Source organism: Bos grunniens, chromosome 2 (assembly GCF_055505025.1).
Source record: "Bos grunniens cultivar Pamir isolate PY7600 chromosome 2, Bosgru_T2T1.0, whole genome shotgun sequence".
Lineage (NCBI taxonomy): Eukaryota > Metazoa > Chordata > Mammalia > Artiodactyla > Bovidae > Bos > Bos grunniens.
This window is the reverse complement of record NC_141166.1, coordinates 75,183,157-75,199,532: the sequence shown is the minus strand read 5'-3', so window position 1 is coordinate 75,199,532 and position 16,376 is coordinate 75,183,157. Positions and strand designations below refer to the sequence as shown.

At 41.0% G+C, this 16,376-nt stretch overlaps 1 protein-coding gene and 1 pseudogene across 2 annotated transcripts in view; one reads left to right on the top strand and one right to left on the bottom strand.

Moving 5' to 3' along the window:
* Positions 1-9,250, bottom strand: part of UBXN4 (UBX domain protein 4) — a 29,833-nt gene extending 20,583 nt beyond the window's left edge. Inside the window, exons 1-3 of one of the 2 annotated variants that reach the window (XM_086351241.1) lie at positions 8,549-9,250; positions 2,634-2,736; positions 42-70 (exon numbers count right to left, since the gene is read on the bottom strand). In XM_086351241.1, the coding sequence (XP_086207367.1) occupies positions 42-70; positions 2,634-2,713 (109 nt within the window). In that variant the 5' untranslated portion in view covers positions 2,714-2,736; positions 8,549-9,250. The remainder of the gene's footprint in view (positions 1-41; positions 71-2,633; positions 2,737-8,548) is intronic. The other variant, XM_086351231.1, reaches the window with a different exon arrangement.
* Positions 9,251-9,544: 294 nt separating this feature from the next.
* LOC147378250 (translation machinery-associated protein 7 pseudogene) lies at positions 9,545-11,119 on the top strand (annotated as a pseudogene).
* Positions 11,120-16,376: the final 5,257 nt, after the last annotated feature.

Below are 16,376 nucleotides of genomic sequence, written 5' to 3'. Positions count from 1 at the left end.
ATATTCATATATATACAACTGATTCTTCATGTAAAGGATACAGATCTGTGAAAATTGTAGGCAGGCTTCACTGCAAAACAAAATCAAACAACAAATCACTAGATGAATATAAGTATTTCCCAAATACTGAGTTGTTTTTATAAAAATGTACTGTACCAATTACAAGTATTTTTCTGAAACTACAAGTTCCTTTCATAGCTATCAACTGAAAGGAGAAAAATGTATTCCTTATCTCACAGACCATTTTGGGTTTGTTTTATAATTTTCAAATTAGAGAGATACTTGCTCTTGCAAACCACAAACTAGTGGTCAGATGTGACACCTAAAAATCACCTTAGTATCTGCCATGTTGCTTCCTCAGCAGCATGTGTTTCTGAATACAATATTGTAGCTTGTAATAAGAAGATATTAATACCTATGAATTACTTGTGCAAGTGATAATGCAATACTCTGTAATACGAAAGGACTCAAAACAACCTAAATATCCACCAGTTAAAAATTGATGAATCATGCAATTATAAAGAGGGAAAAGAAAAAAAAGTATGTCAAACTACTATCATTTTTGTAAAAAAAAGGGAGAGGAAAACAATGGTATTCTCTTGATTTGGTTTCTTCCAAAGAGTGGTTAGGGACAGGGATGGGAGAGAGAGACTTTATAACAGTAATAAAAGACATTGATAAATGTAGATGAGTAATTCCAAGAACCAAATCAATGCTTCAAAGAACCAGAAATTTGCTTTGTCTTTTTCCGAATCTGAGACATGATTATAATAAAAACATCTGAAAATGTAAAAGAAAACTATAAAGAAAAATATTATCAAGAATCCTACTTTCTCAGCTATAACCACTGTAAACTTTTGATACATTTTCTAACAATCTATTTTCAATGCAAGATACCTCCATAAATAAGAATATACTAACATGTTCCTAGAACGTTAGCTTTATTATTATATAATAAATTTACTTTTCATAATTTAAAAAACATACTAGATCTCATCGAGCTGTCCATAATGAAACAACCGTCAACCAACACTATACACAAGTACTCCTGCATCTGCTAATAGAAATTTGTTTTTAAAAATGCTAGATACATCAGTCTGTATATAAATCACAACAATTCTGAAATTGTCATTTCTTCCACATTCCCAACAAACCCCTACATTTCTCCTGCCATTACTGACTCTAAAAGGTGCTTCTGGAAGAGAATGGACAGTATCAATGATATGATAGACTCTTTAAAAGAAAAAAGAAAAAAAAACACAATTATAGCTCAATAAATAAATGTTCAGTAACTACTGTGAAGCAGACTGTACTATGATTTGCTTCATGTTTTATTAATGAAGAAAAAATTTTTAATAAAAAGTTTACAAAATTACAGGTAAATTTCTATTTTAATGTTGATAGTAATTTTCATTTTGATACTATTCATACCAAAAGAACAGAAAGCCCACTTTAAAATTTTTCCAGGCATTCATCACTGATGGCTGTGGCTAACATCATAAAGACAAACAACAGAGCATTATGCACCCTGTCGCAGAAGAATGGAAGACATACCACCATCTAAGAAGTCGTCTTAAGTGGGGGAAAGAAACCTGAATCCAAATGTCAATTTACAGAAAATGGAGGACAGAGTAATAAACTAAATGACACTGACAGGACTACAATGAACAAAGCCTACACTGCAGGAAACTATGTAACAATCACCTGGATTCTCAAAAAAATAGACTGCAAAGAAAAAGACAGAGAGGGAGATCCAGAGGCGAAGCCTCCAGAGTAAAGAGCCTGACAGAGACCAGCGCATCACAATGTGTAGATCTTTATGGATCCTGAACCAAACAAACTGTAATAAATAACAAAACCTGACTGATGAAACTACTGAAAATGTAAACACTTGGTAGGTATTTGATATTAAGAAATTAAATTAATTTTTGAAGTATTGTTAAAAAATTAAGAATTCTTATCTTCTAGAGACATAGCAAAATATTGATAGATGAAATGATATGATGACTGAGATTTATTTCAAAATTATATGGGATGGGTTCAAATGGGTGGGGGAAAAGATGAAACAAGACTAACCAAGAGGTGACAGCTGTCTAAGTAGTTGACAAGGTGGGGGGGCAGGGTTCATTACACTACTCAAACACTGCTGTGTATGCCTGAAATTTTCCATCACACACACACAAATTTTAATGGGGGAAGAGGGATATATTCACAAATGAAACAGACTTGTGGTTATCAGGAACTATGATGTGCCTATAAATGCTCTTATTTTTACTGAATTAAATGACTCCATTTTCAAAAACAGGATCCAAAAGAGTGGTTATAACCTTTTAGAGATATTTAATATATTGTTTATGATTACTTCCAAGTTTTTAGAATCTGAGGATCACAGTTCCTTTGCATTACTGGTGTATGTCACATAGCTGCTTGGCAGACCAAGAATTTATCAGTTTTTCAATGATATAAGAAGAAATTTGAAAAATGGCAATCAGAATATAAGCCCTCAGAACACCTTAGACAAAAATCAACATTCTTATAGTTCAAGAGTATAAATCATAAATCACAACCAGAGACAATGGTTAAAAATTTTGTTTTAAATTGCAAGAGTAAACATAAGCAAAACATAAGCAAACCTTTTGGTATCGATTTTAATAGCAACAAAACTGTTTGAAGATGCTTCTGTCACTTTCTCATCTTCCCAACTTGCAGCCATCTGTGTAGACTGCTCATCATCACCTGTAAAACATTTCAAGCATTCTTATAGCATAAGGCCAGTATCTGCTGATTCTTTTCCCTGTAATCTGGAACTTCAAATAAAATACAAACCCACAAATACTATTTTCTACCAAATTTGAAAACTGAATTTTTCCATAAATGAAGTGACTGTTAACATTAATAAAAAGTAATGAAAAAGAAAATACTGGTATTTAGGTTATACAAAGTGTTTCTAAATGAAGACATCCAAATTATGATGCAAATCATGGGCAGAAATGTGTCTATTTTGGCTTTTGTACATATGATTTTAGAAAACAAAGGTACAATACTTTTCCTATACGTAATATCTTTCTGTTGAGTTTAATGTCCTCCGCACACACACCACTTATTCTCCAGAATCCCTCCAAGGTAGACAGAAGCCGGGTGTGATTCTGTTTGCAGTTTTGCACCTGCCTTTTGTTAGAGGTATGCCAGTTATAAAAGGTATGCTGATCCAAAACTAATCTATGGTGACAGAATTGAGCATGCATGCATGCTACCTTGGTGGAGGTACTACTGATTGGGAAAGAGGATGAAGGAGCCTCCAGGGTCTTGGAAATGTTTATATATATATATGACTAACAATGCTGTGTCAGTTTCAGGTGTACAGCAAAGTTTTTCAATTATACATATACCCGTACCTATTCTTTTTCAAATTCTTTTCCCATTTTCCCATACTCTTGAAAACTGAGCGGAGTTCCCTGTGCTATACAGTAGATTCTTATTGGTTGTCTATTTTAAAAACAGTAGTGTATATACATGTCAATCCCAATCTATCCCTACCCACCCTTCCCCCTGCCCCACCCTGGGTTACCATAAATTCATTTTCTGTTCATTTCTATTTTGTAATTAAATTCATTTGTGTCATTTTTTTTTAGATTCTGCATAAGCAATGTCATATGATAGGAAATGTTGATCTTACGCAAGTGTATTCATCTATAAAAATTCATCTAGCTGTTCACTAAATATATTTTACTTAATATACTGTATGCAATACCTCAATGACAAAATATTTTAAAAATTACACCCATTAAGAGATTATTTCCATTTTAGACCTGTAACATCTAGATTTTGGCATAACCATTTATTGATGGGCAAAGGGAAACTTACCAGAGTTAAGTCACTGAAAAATATTTCTAAGGTTAGCAGAGCTATGTTTTCAGATCACACTTTTTGCTTTACAAAAATGCGAGCTTTCTATACCTACTCTTTTGTAAGTTGTTTTCTTCCCATGTGTGTTCCCCTTCCTCATTTTAATCTACCCTTAGTCTTCTCCATCTCAGTTATCTGATATTGATAACACCATCCTTTCAGTTCTCAGACCAAAGTTTACTTATTTTTGCCTTCAGTTGATGTTATCTCCAAAATATATCTGGAATATTTGGAATGTATCTGGAATATCATATTCTGACATAATGATTACAATAGCCTCCTAACTGGTCTCCCCGCTCAGTCTACTCTTAACGCAGCATCCTCTTTTAAAAAGTCAGATCAGGGAATTCCCTGGGGGTCCAATAGTTAGGACTCGGCACTTTTACTGCAGGGGCACAGGTTTGAGCCCTGGTTGGGAACTAAAATCCCACAAGCCACAAAGCACAGCAAAAATAAAATGACACACTTCACATATTTCCAAAGCTTCCTCATTTCCCATTTCCCTCATTTCTTTTCTATAATACTATAACCTTCTAACAGGCGACTTGTTTTCCTTATCATGTTCACTGTTTGTTGTCTGTTTCCTTCCACTAGAACTCATGCTCCATGAGGGCAAGAACTGTTTTCCTTCTTATTTACTGTTATAACTCAAACATCTACAACAGAATCTAGTATATAATAAATAGTTAGAGTACAGCAGGCTCTCAATAAGTGTTTTGTAGAACGAATAACTAAATTTCTTGTATAGAATCTTGGCATGCCTACAAAACTTGACTAATGCTACATGGCTGAAAACATCTTTTCTGAAATGAGATTCAGGACTATTCAGTAATAAGGGGCTTGAGAAATATGGCCATGGAAAAGTAGACAGGGATAGAATGCATGCACAGACCAAGACCAAAACAATGCCCATTAGCAGACGCCTAGATGTTGAAGCAGCAGACAGGAAAACTATCATTTGCCATGAGATCATTCTGAGCATGTCTTCAGACACTATGGGGTGACGAGAGCTGCAAGATTCCAAGTAAATGACAAGATTATCAACCTAGAAAATAGTTACAAAGGAACATCCTTAATACACTTAGAGAAGGCTGTGAGGTGTAAGGGGTTATTTTTATTCATTCTTTCTTTCATACATTCACTATTTTACTTCACATTTATATTGTGCTAGGCACTGTGCTAACTATAACTAAATATAAAACAAATGAGATACTATATGCCCTCAGTGGAGCTTAAAATCTAAAAAAAGTACTTGTTTGGTAAACTATAATTATGGTAAGAAATGCTCTGAAAAAACAGACCCCTTTAGATTGGTCAGGGAAGCCCTCTCTGAGGTGATATTTAAGGTAAGACCTAAAGGATGAAAGAGGTAAACCATGCCACAGGCCAGAAAAGTTCACTAAGCAGAAGGAATTTCTGTGGAGGGAAAGGGCTGTATGGTTAGGAGTGTTGTGAACACTAGGTACCAGGGAACAAGATGAGACTGAAGAGTTGAGTCCAAAGATGACTCCCATGCTTGGGTTTATCCAACTGGATATAAGGTGGTGCCATTTACTTAGCAGTAGAGTACCAGGGGGTGGGGAACAGATTCAAGCAGTAATACTTTCAGGCTTGAGAGTCCTGTGAGGCATCCAAATGGGGATGTCAAGTAGGCAGCTGGAAGGATGGACCTGCCACTCCTGAGGCTGATGTTCCTCACTCCTTCACCTAGGCTGTTCGATGCAGACAGCTTCTCAAGGGCTCCATCTCCACTAGCAATGTCTGCTCATGACTCAGTGGAGGGCAACAACAGCTGCCTGACCAACAGAGATGTAAGAGACTGAATGGAATTACATAACAAGAGTTACCTTAGCTCTACTGGGTGAGATTTTTAACTGCCAACTTTGGTATCTTTACTTTCTTATTTTTAATCAAATTATGAACTATGCTGTGGAGTTAGATGGGCCAAAGATTTCAGGAGAAAACATTACATTCCTGGTGGTGTTAGCAGTATCCCAAAGTAAAGCCACTTAAAAAGAGCAATACAAACTTGGAAGCAGTTGCAGACCCTACAACCAAGAATTTCAACAGAGAAAAACTCAGCTGGTCTAAACCCAAATGGCTTTTTAGTCTATTTTAATCAAAAAAAAAAAAAAAAAAAAGGCATTAAATAGCATTGGTCAAGGAGATTTTAGCCAACTAGAACCATCAGTCAATGACCAGTGTTTAGTTGTCTAGCCAGTGACAAGACACCTCTGCTTCAGAATGCCTGTCAAATTATTGTACATTCCCAAGAATCAAAACCTGTTTGTTTCTTTCAATTTACACACCTACAATAATTTGAAAATACTTGTTTGACTTAACTAGTAGTAACCTCTCCAGTCTCTTAACAGTAATTCCACATATTCTTTAATTGATCCATGAAAATTTCACTAAAACATAAACAATCTGCCTAAAATGTTTCCCACTTGAGTGGCTATATGAACCACTTCCTTCCAACTATAAAGCTATCTTTTTAATTTTCCAGTGAGTTGGCACATTACTGTCAAGGTCTCAGATCTAAGAAAATCATGAGTTCTGACTATATTCTTCAAAGTCAAGAATAAAGGTCTAGGGAATTCCCTGGTGGTCCAGTGGCTAAGACTCCATGTTCCCAATCCAGGGGGCCCAGGTTCGATCCCTGATCAGGGAACTAGATCCCACATACCGCAACTAAAAAATCTGCATGCCACAACTAAATAAATACATTAAAAAAAAAAAAAAAAAAGAATAAAGGTCTAAGCAACTTATAAGTGTTGCAATTTCATGACTGCACTGTCTACACACTCCAGCCAGTGTTGGAGACTAACTTCCTAAAACTCTAGAAAAACTAACGGTATTTGAATGGGTCAAGTGATGTGGAAGCAACTCCTTCCACAGACTGCTAACAGTCCTCCTGCAAACATTCAACAGTCACCCATATTCTAAAAGCATATGTTACATGATACATGCTCATCAGAAAAACTTAAATTGAAGAAGGTATATATTATATATAGACACAAAGCCCCAAAGACCTATGACTTTATTTTTCTATTGTACTAATTAGCGCTACTGTTTCCAAATGGGTTTCTAAATGTTTCTTAATTAAACCTAGCATTTCTTTCAAATTAACAGGTTAGTCCAAGAGTGCCTTCAAGGAACCTTTGGACACTGATCAAATGTGATTTCTGTTTAAAAATATGACTACTGGGGACATCCCTGGCAGGCAAGCGGTGAAAAGTTCCTCCTGTCCTCTTCCAATGCAGGAGGTGAGGGCTCCACCCCTGGTCACAAAACAGAAAGGTTGTAACAAACTCTACAAAAGATTTCCTGATTTCTACACCAATTTCAGTTAACTACCTAAGATCTGTTGTATAACTACCTAACGTCTGTCTGTACAATGGTTTTTTTTTCCTCTGGAGAAACAAAAAAGACACTTTTTTGGAAGCTGATAAAAAAAAAATCTGTCAAGAAAAGATACATATTCTTTTTGTGACACTGGTGTACGTCACTTAGCCGCTGTGGACCTAAGTTTCCTCATTGATAAAATGGGCATGATATACCCTGTATTACCAACGTCCAGGATCAATTGAGTATATGCGAAAAACACAACTTAAAATGGTGTTACAACTATTATTGCACTCTTAATGAGCATATTCAGTATCATTAGTTTTCCTTTCCCTTTTCTTATGATTTTATTTATCTACGGCAGTGCTGAGTTTTCCTTGCTGCTCCGGGCTTAGGCTTCTTTTCTTTTCCTGGAGAGTGGACGCGGCTCTCTAGTTGCAATGCCCAAGCTTCTCATTGGGTGACTTCTCTTATTGCGCAGCACGGGCTCTAGGCGGGGGGCTTCAGTAGCTGCGGGGAGTGTGCTCAGTAGTTGTGGCCCGTGGGCTTAACTGCTCCGGGACATGTGGGATCTTCCACTATCAAGGACTGAACTTGTGTCTCCTGCATTGGCAGGCAGATTCTCTACCACTGAGCCACCTGAGAAGCCCTTCCTTTCATTTTTAATCCACTTATTTTCTTACAGGTTTACAGCAGTTAGTTATTATGTGAAATATAACTCTAAAAAAACAGCATAAAAGAATCTGAACTACTCCAGCTCTTCTAATTAACATCAATGAGTTAAAATTTTACCATAATTTAAAACAATTCAAAATTTCAAATTTAATGTTGTGAAACTCATATTTCAGCAACTTGCTCTTCACTACAGTGCATAAAGCTACAGATTACCGAGCCTTCCAAGCCACAGTTAATAATGAACAGACCGTTATTAAACACAAATAGTTGAAATAGTGCACCTCAAATTAACGGTAGTCGCAAATACTAATTCGGTTCAGGTAATGAGGAGCAGCAAAACTTCACAGAGGCACAAGTGTACTGCAAATCTAGAAGACTGCAGTAATAAAATACGGAGCAAAATAACCCAGAGCAACACAGAATAGATGAGTTAGTACACATTCTAAAACTGTATCTATGATACTGCTGCTGCTATTGCTGCTAAGCTAGGAAGACAATAAAAAGAATCAATGCTTGTGTGTCTACTTCGAAACAAACGGTTAAGTAACAATCCACTTGCAAATTATTTCATATTAGATTCTCCACTCCTATGGCATTAAAAAAAAATACGATTTATATAGACCTCAGAAGTTTACGTTTCAGGAACACACGAAAGCCAGTAACAGTGAACATCAGGTGGTTTCTCTTTGTTGATTACCGATGACACAGCTTTCTTCCTCAAAGTCCACAACTAATTACAAGCAAAACGGCCTTAGGGCCCGTCTCTCTCCTCACCTACACACTAACTATACGGGAGTTAAAGTCTCTCCAAGTGGAGCACTCCGTCGGGGGCGCCAGGAGGCGACGGTGGGGTCTGCGGGTGCCAACTCCGCAGGCGGCGCGGAGTCAGGCTCGACCGCGAGCAGGGCGGCTAGGGCCTGCTCTACCCGTCCCCTCGCCCCGCACTGGGGAGACGGCAGGGCTCGGCGCGTTTGGGGGGCGAGGCCGGGACCGTGCCTCCCGCAAGGGGGCCGGGAAAAGCGAGCGGTGGGGGTCAGGCCAGGTGTACTCCAAAAGGCCGGGGCAGGCGCTGAGACGCCAGGGACTGGCAGCCGGGCCTCTTGGGGCCCGGAGGAAAGGCTGGGGGCCCCTGGGGTTGGAGGTAGGCCGGAGGGGGTGTCCGTGCCACATCTCGGGCCCTCGCCTCCTTCACCTGCCACGAACACCACGAAGACCGCGCCACTCCTCTTGGCCGACGCGATGGCGGCCGGAATGGCGCCCTGGAACCACAGCATCGCTGCCCTCGGGCCGAGGCGCTCGCTCGGTGTATTGTCGCCGCGGTCCCGGAATTGGCCCCGCCCTCTCCGTCGCCTGGCTCCGCGGCCCCCGCAGCCCCAGCCGGTCAGCACCCCGCCTCCGGCTCCGCACAGGCGCGCAAACCCGTCAGCGGCCCACTGGACGGGCGTAAGCGCGCAGGCGAGGCGCACCCCGAGACACGTGACGCCACACGTCGGCGTAAGCGCCGCGCCCCCGTGCCTTGTCTCGTTGGCAAGTCGGAGTGTGCGCGCGCACGCGAGGCCGCAAGGCGCTGCAGTCACAGAAATAGAAGGAGGCGTAGGGAAGAATGACTAATCGCTAAATGGCGTCGGTGGCGTCTTCCCGATGCATGACGGGAATTGTAGTCTTGGCTTGGTCCCTTTATTATTGTTTAGTTCAGTTCAGTTCAGTAGCTCAGTCGTGTCCGACTCTTTGCTACCCCGTGAACCGCAGCACGCCAGGCCTCCCTGTCCATTACCAACTCCCGGAGTTCACTCAAACTCACGTCCATTGAGTCAGTGATGCCATCCAGCCATCTCATCCTCTGTCGTCCCCTTCTCCTCCTGCCCCCAATCCCTCCCAGCATCAGAGTCTTTTCCAATGAGTCAATCTTCGCATGAGGTGGCCAAAGTACTGGAGTTTCAGCTTTAGCATCATTCCTTCCAAAGAACACTCAGGACTGATCTCCTTTAGAATGGACTGCTTGGATCTCCTTGCAGTCCAAGGGACTCTTAAGAGTCTTCTCAAGAGTCTTCTCCAACACCACAGTTCAAAAGCATCAATTCTTCAGCCCTCAGCTTTCTTCACAGTCCAACTCTCACATCCATACATGACCACTGGAAAAACCATAGCCTTGACTAGACGGACCTTTGTTGGCAAAGTAATGTCTCTGCTTTTCAATATGCTATCTAGGTTGGTCATAACTTTCCTTCCAAGGAGTAAGCGTCTTTTAATTTCATGGCTGCAGTCACCATCTGCAGTGATTTTGGAGCCCCCCAAAATAAAGTCTGACAATGTTAATATTGTAGGAAATGTTAATTGTGGTTTGCCGGATAAGGCTAAGGGGGCAACTGTGAGAGCCGCTTCACAGTCTATAAAGACAAGGAGAAATGGTGCTACCCATTGGAAGATGCTCTTCTTTTGGAGACCTTAAATAAGAGGAAATCATCCTCCACCCGGATGGAACTCTGCCTAGTGCGACGATGTAATTCTCTATTATGATTAGTGGCTATTGTGGATGGGTGTCTCTCGGTATGAAACTTAATGGGGTTTGTAGGGATTTACTACAAGGCTTTGATTTCTATTGAACTTAATTTATCAGCTCGACCTTGAAGAAAAGAAATAACAACAGTCACATTGTGTAATACCATACAGCCCGTGTACCTGAGAGGAGTTTATGGTTGAACGCAGACCTTGAGTAAGGTCATTGGTTAGAGATCATTACAAACCTTAAAACACTTAGCTATGCTGTTGCTACAGCTGGTTTCAAAAGTTAAGTCAGGGCTTCCGGTGGAAGAGCCTGGGGAAGGGGCGGCAGGTGCCACGTAGGGCCCCGAAGATGGCAAGAAGCCCCTGAAGCAGCCCAAGAACCAAGCCAAGGAGATGGACGAGGAAGATAAGGCATTCAAGCAGAAGCAGAAGGAGGAGCAGAAGAAACTAGAGGAGCTAAAAGCAAAGGCCGTGGGGAAAGGCCCCCTGGCCACTGGTGGAATTAAGAAATCTGGCAAAAAGTAAGCTGTTCCTTGTGCCTGAGGCAATGATGACCCTTAGTTCCATTCCTGTTTAAACACCTGGATTCCCTGCCATAATACCTGTTGCGACCTATAGCTAGAATGAAGTGTTGTCTTGAAACCTATTGTACATTTAAGAATAAACTTTTGTAAAAAGAAAAAAAAAATCAGAAGCAGAGAATAGATAATGATTTCTTTTCCAGCTACTTTTCATGGTAATGCAAAAGTGAATAAATAATTTTGTTTACCATGATATATGACAAAGTACTATTATCAAGATATAGCACTTTGTGGTTGGTTGCCATTAAAATGAAAACTGACCCAAATTTAATACCTTCATGAAATTACACGGTCTCTAATAGCTATTGGCTAAAGGTTTCTATGGTTTATTTAAAGTTGCATAGGCTATTATATTGTACATCCTACATCACTTAATTTCTCCTCTAGCAGCACAGGCATTTGACAATCTTTGAAGGATTAAGGAGGGGCTACATCTGAAAATACCCCTTTCCTACAAGTATTTAACCTAAAAATAGCTAGGAGATTGCATTCTGATTTTTATTTGCTTTTTTCCAATCAGGCCTCTTATGTAGTGTTCTTATAAACTGAAACATAATGCTGATTACAGACAATTGCTATTTACAGAGGATATCATTCCTCAGGAAGAATTAAGAGTTGATTTCAACATCAACTTTAAATAGTTTCCTTAAAATTTGATCAACATATATACCCTTTCAGTAGAATAATATCTTTAATTATTTCTAATGTGACTCATTGGAAAAGACTCAGATGCTGGGAGGGATTGGGGGCAGGAGGAGAAGGGGACGACAGAGGATGAGATGGCTGGATGGCATCACTGACTCGATGGACGTGAGTCTGAGTGAACTCCGGGAGTTGGTGATGGACAGGGAGGCCTGGCGTGCTGCGATTCATGGGGTCACGAAGAGTCGGACATGACTGAGCGACTGAACTGAGCTGAACTGAACTGAATGTTAGGATTAAATATTAGAAGAATCGTTCACAGCCTCTCACTCATCAAATATTTATTGCACATCTGCTATGAACTAAGCATTATACCTGGCAGTGATAAGGAGGTGAGACAGTCAGACAAAGCCCCTGCCTTTGTGACTGCACAGCTGGAAAAGGAAGATAGGCATTGAGTAAGTAACTATGATAAATACCACAAGAGGGAATTCTGAGTGCTTCAGAAATGTAACGATGTGACTCAACATGGATGTGAAAGTTGCTCAGTTGTGTCCGACTCTTTGTGGCCCCATGGGCTGTATAGTCCATGGAATTCTCCAGGCCAGAATACGGGAGTGGGTAGCCTTTCCATTCTCCAGGGGATCTTCTCAACCTAGGAATTGAACCCAGGTCTCCTGCATTGCAGGCAGATTCTTTACCAGCTGAGCCACAAGGGAAGCCCAAACATGGATAGCAGGGTTAGAAAAGGCCTTCCTGAGGAAATGACATGTGAGGAGAAGTCTAGCTCTGTGAAGGAGAAGACTATTCCAGAGAGAGGAAACAGCAGTGTGAAAGCTCTGAAGCAAATAAGAATAGTACCCTTGAAGCCCTGAAAAATGTTCAGCGTGACTAGAACATACAAAGAGATGTATGGTGTGAATGAGGCTGACAGATAGAAAGGATAACTCATCCAGGGCCTTGGGCATCATGTTAAGGATTGCAGACATTTTCCTAAGAATTGTAGAAAACTGTTGAAGAATTTTAAACAGAGGAGTTAGATAAAAGATTTGTGTTTTCAATCTGCAGGTATGCTGCAGTTCAAGTGGATTGCAGTGGAAGTGGAATGGGTGAATGTGAAGAAACTGGTTAAGAACCCACTGTCCATGTATAAGGAAGATGGAGAAGTGGATACCTTCGAGGTTTTTGGAGGTAGACTCAATAGGTTTTAGCTATGGAATTTGAGGAAGGAGGAGTCAAGAGATCTTGGGTTTCTGTCTTGAGAAATCATATAGAAGGTTGTGATTGATAGGGACCACTGAAGGAAGAGCAGGTAGGTGGGGAGGTGGGCATGAAGATGTGAGTTCAATATTAGGCATGTACTGGGAGTGCTGGAGAGATAGCAAGTCGGGGTGTTAAGCAGGCACGGGATAATTGAGGCTCTGCAGGAGATCCTCACAGACTGCATAAAATGAGGAAAGACAAGAGTTATGACTGAGGTCTTGGGAATTCCCTAGCAGTCCAGTGGTTAGCACTCCATACACTCACTACCAAAGGCCCTGGGCTCAATCCCTGGTCAGGGAAGTAAAATCCCACAAGCCGCTCGTTGCAGCAAGGAAAAAAGAAACCCAAACAAACAAAAAACAGATTGAGGGTTGTGTAGGAAAGTATAAACCAGTAACCGAGACTCAGGAGAGGCAGGGGTGTGTGTGGGGGTGGGGTGGGGGAATATGATACCACAGAAACCCAGGGTAGAGTGAGTTTTGAGAAGGGAGTGAGACGCCATTGTATTAAAGGCTGCTGTTGTGTCCAGTTAAATAAGACTTTCAAATATCCACTGCTTTTAGCAATGTGGAAGTGATTATCAGCTTAGAGAGAGGTGTTTCGATGGGTTCTTCTGTGTGGAAGCCAGATGGCAGTGGGTTGAAGAGTGAAGGGAGCTAGAGAAGGGGGGTGTCAGTAAATGTGAAGAGAAGGAAGAAGAAAGGACAATTATCTGGACAGAGATGTGGACCGAAAAAGACAGGTTTTTTTTTGTTGTTGTTAAAGATTGGAGAGACCTGTACACAATTATTAATGGAAAGGAGCTAGTCTTGGAAAGACTGAATACACAGTAAAGAGGGAGGACCCTAGGAAGATGGGGAAATGAAAGTGAAAGTGTTAGTCGCTTAGTTGTATCTGACTCTTTGTGACTCCACAGACTGTAGCCCTATCAGGCTCCTTTGTCCTTGGAATTCTTCAGGCAAGAATACTGGAGTGGGTTTCCATTCCCTTCTCCCTTCAGGAAGATCAGGGGATCTTCCTGATCCAGGGAATGAACCCAGGTCTCCTGCATTGCAGGCAGGCTCTTTATTGTCTGAGCCACCAGGGAAGCCCAGAAAGATGGGAGGGAATATGAAATATATGGCAAATTCTACTGATAGCTCACCCAACAATCATGCTTCTACCACGCTCCCCATTGTTCTTTGCTGGCAGAGTTTCCCCATTGAGAGGGGACCTGCTAGATATTTGTTTTTTCAGCCTCCGCTTGGAGCTAGTTAGGACCTCATGGAAAGTAGCAGGGGCATGGGCAGGGGGTAGTTCTAGGAGAAATTTTCCTTAAAAAAAGAGCTACACGGAAGAAAGTACAACCCTTCTTTGCTAGATATGGTTGTGTGCGAACAATGCCCAGTCTGCTATAGCCAGAGGAATGATGTTGCTGACACTCTGAGATTGATAGAGTGGAATATGGAAAGCACTCACATCTATGATGACTCAAGTCTTATCTTGTGAGAGAATAACTGTCCTCCTAGATTAGGCTACTCTGTAAGTTGGATATTGTTGCTTGTAATATCCCCTGGGATCATCCTAAGCCTCAGTTACCTCTGCATTCTACCAACGTTATTACAGATGTAATTTACTCCCTAATAAACTTCCTGGAAGCAGATCTTCTCTCAGTCTGTGAACCCCCACAAGACAGAACCCCAGTTGCTTGAAAGATTCATACAACTTTCTTCACTGCTCTTTCTGACTTCTCTTCAGTCCATCCTACACAGTGATGTCATAGCCAACTTTCCCCAAAATTATTTTTAGCATTTTTGTTCAGCTTAAAAATCTTTACAGGCATGCTTCCACTGCAGGAGGCACCAGTTTGATCCCCAGGTCAGGGAACTAGGATCCCACAAGCTGTACAGCACGACAAAACAAAAATGGAAAACAACTTTACTGGCTCTGTAATACCTCTAAAAATAAAGTACAAATTCTGTAGCTCTATGTTCAAAATCCTCTACGATTTGGCTCCAACCTTCTTTTTCAACCTTCATTCTTCCATTTCCCCACCTGAGTTCCCTGGGCCAACCAGAGCATTGTATCCACCGTCCAGGACATGTTCCTGGCAATCTCTGTTTTTATTCATTGATTCCTCTTGCATGGAATTCTCTTTCTCTCAGTCAACACGTATTTGAGCGCCCACATGGGACAGACTGGAAGCCTGGTGCTTGGAATAGAACTATTTGTTGACTGATGACAGATACTATTTTTGTTCTCAAAAAGCTTAAAGTCTAGCCACTGGAAGAAACATAAATAAACATATAATGTGTTGATTTGGGTAAAATGAAAGAACAATGTCTAGGGTATTATCGAGAGGAAGGGAAGAACAGGGATGGTCTTTTGGAGGAAATGGCAACAGCCCTATTTTTCAAATGAACCTGAATTGCTGATGAAAAGCTGCAACTCAGTTTTACAATCAGACCCATAAAACAGAAGTTTATTGGTGTACAGCAGGCAAACTATGAAATGAGTTATATCTTGTTTTCCTTCCCAACACCCCACATCATTCTTGACTCCAAGGATTTACGGGCTTCTTTGGTGCAAAAAGAGTGGGTTTTATTGCAATGAGCTCCTCTCTGAGGGATCGTAGATACCAGGCCCGTTCCCGTGTCCAGAGACAGTGAGGAGGAAGGCTAGGTTTCAGTTGGTGGGTCTCCGACCATTGGAAGAACCTCCCCCCCATGACAGCTTGACCAAACACTTGACTCCAGTGTGAATTCTCAAAGTCCGTCTTCAAGCCATCAAAGATATAGAGGTGGTTCACAGTGATTCTGGGCCGAGATGGGGACCCTTCCCAGTTGGCTGACCGTAAATCCTCTCACCTTCCACTTCTTGAATCTGTTGGCTCTCCTCTGTGATGTATCACTACCTGCTGCTTCAGATTTGCCAACAGTTCCCACAGCCCTTTACCCAGCACAGGACCACTGACTTTCTTCATGTCTTGATAGCGTGGGATCCTGGAATGCTTCAGTCCTGCACTTGTGCTAGAGCTCATGGACTATACTGGTGTCCCAATATTATTGTGCTTGCACAAAGTTTTATAAAAGTCATGTGCATTTTAGTTTGCCACAGCCCCTCCCACTCATTTACTTCCTCGCTGGCATACAGATACCTGAGTTTGCCGACTATACACATTGAGTTGGCATCAAAATGTGTGCAGGCATGCATGAACAAACCACCTTGGCTGCTGTTTCACCAACCTGCTCAGACCAGCTTCCAGTTAAGAAACTGAAAGACAATTGGTCAGAGAAGGTGGCACAGCTGGAAGAAGAGTGTAGTTTCTCATGGCCATTTTATCTTGTGAACATTTTATTTCATATATATTTAAATTACTGGGTTTATGTGTTTTTTTTTCTCCAAAAGATGCAAAGGAGCAACTCAACCTAATTTTCTATCCCTCACAGTGCCTTATGTTCTTTGCAGATTAAATAAGTT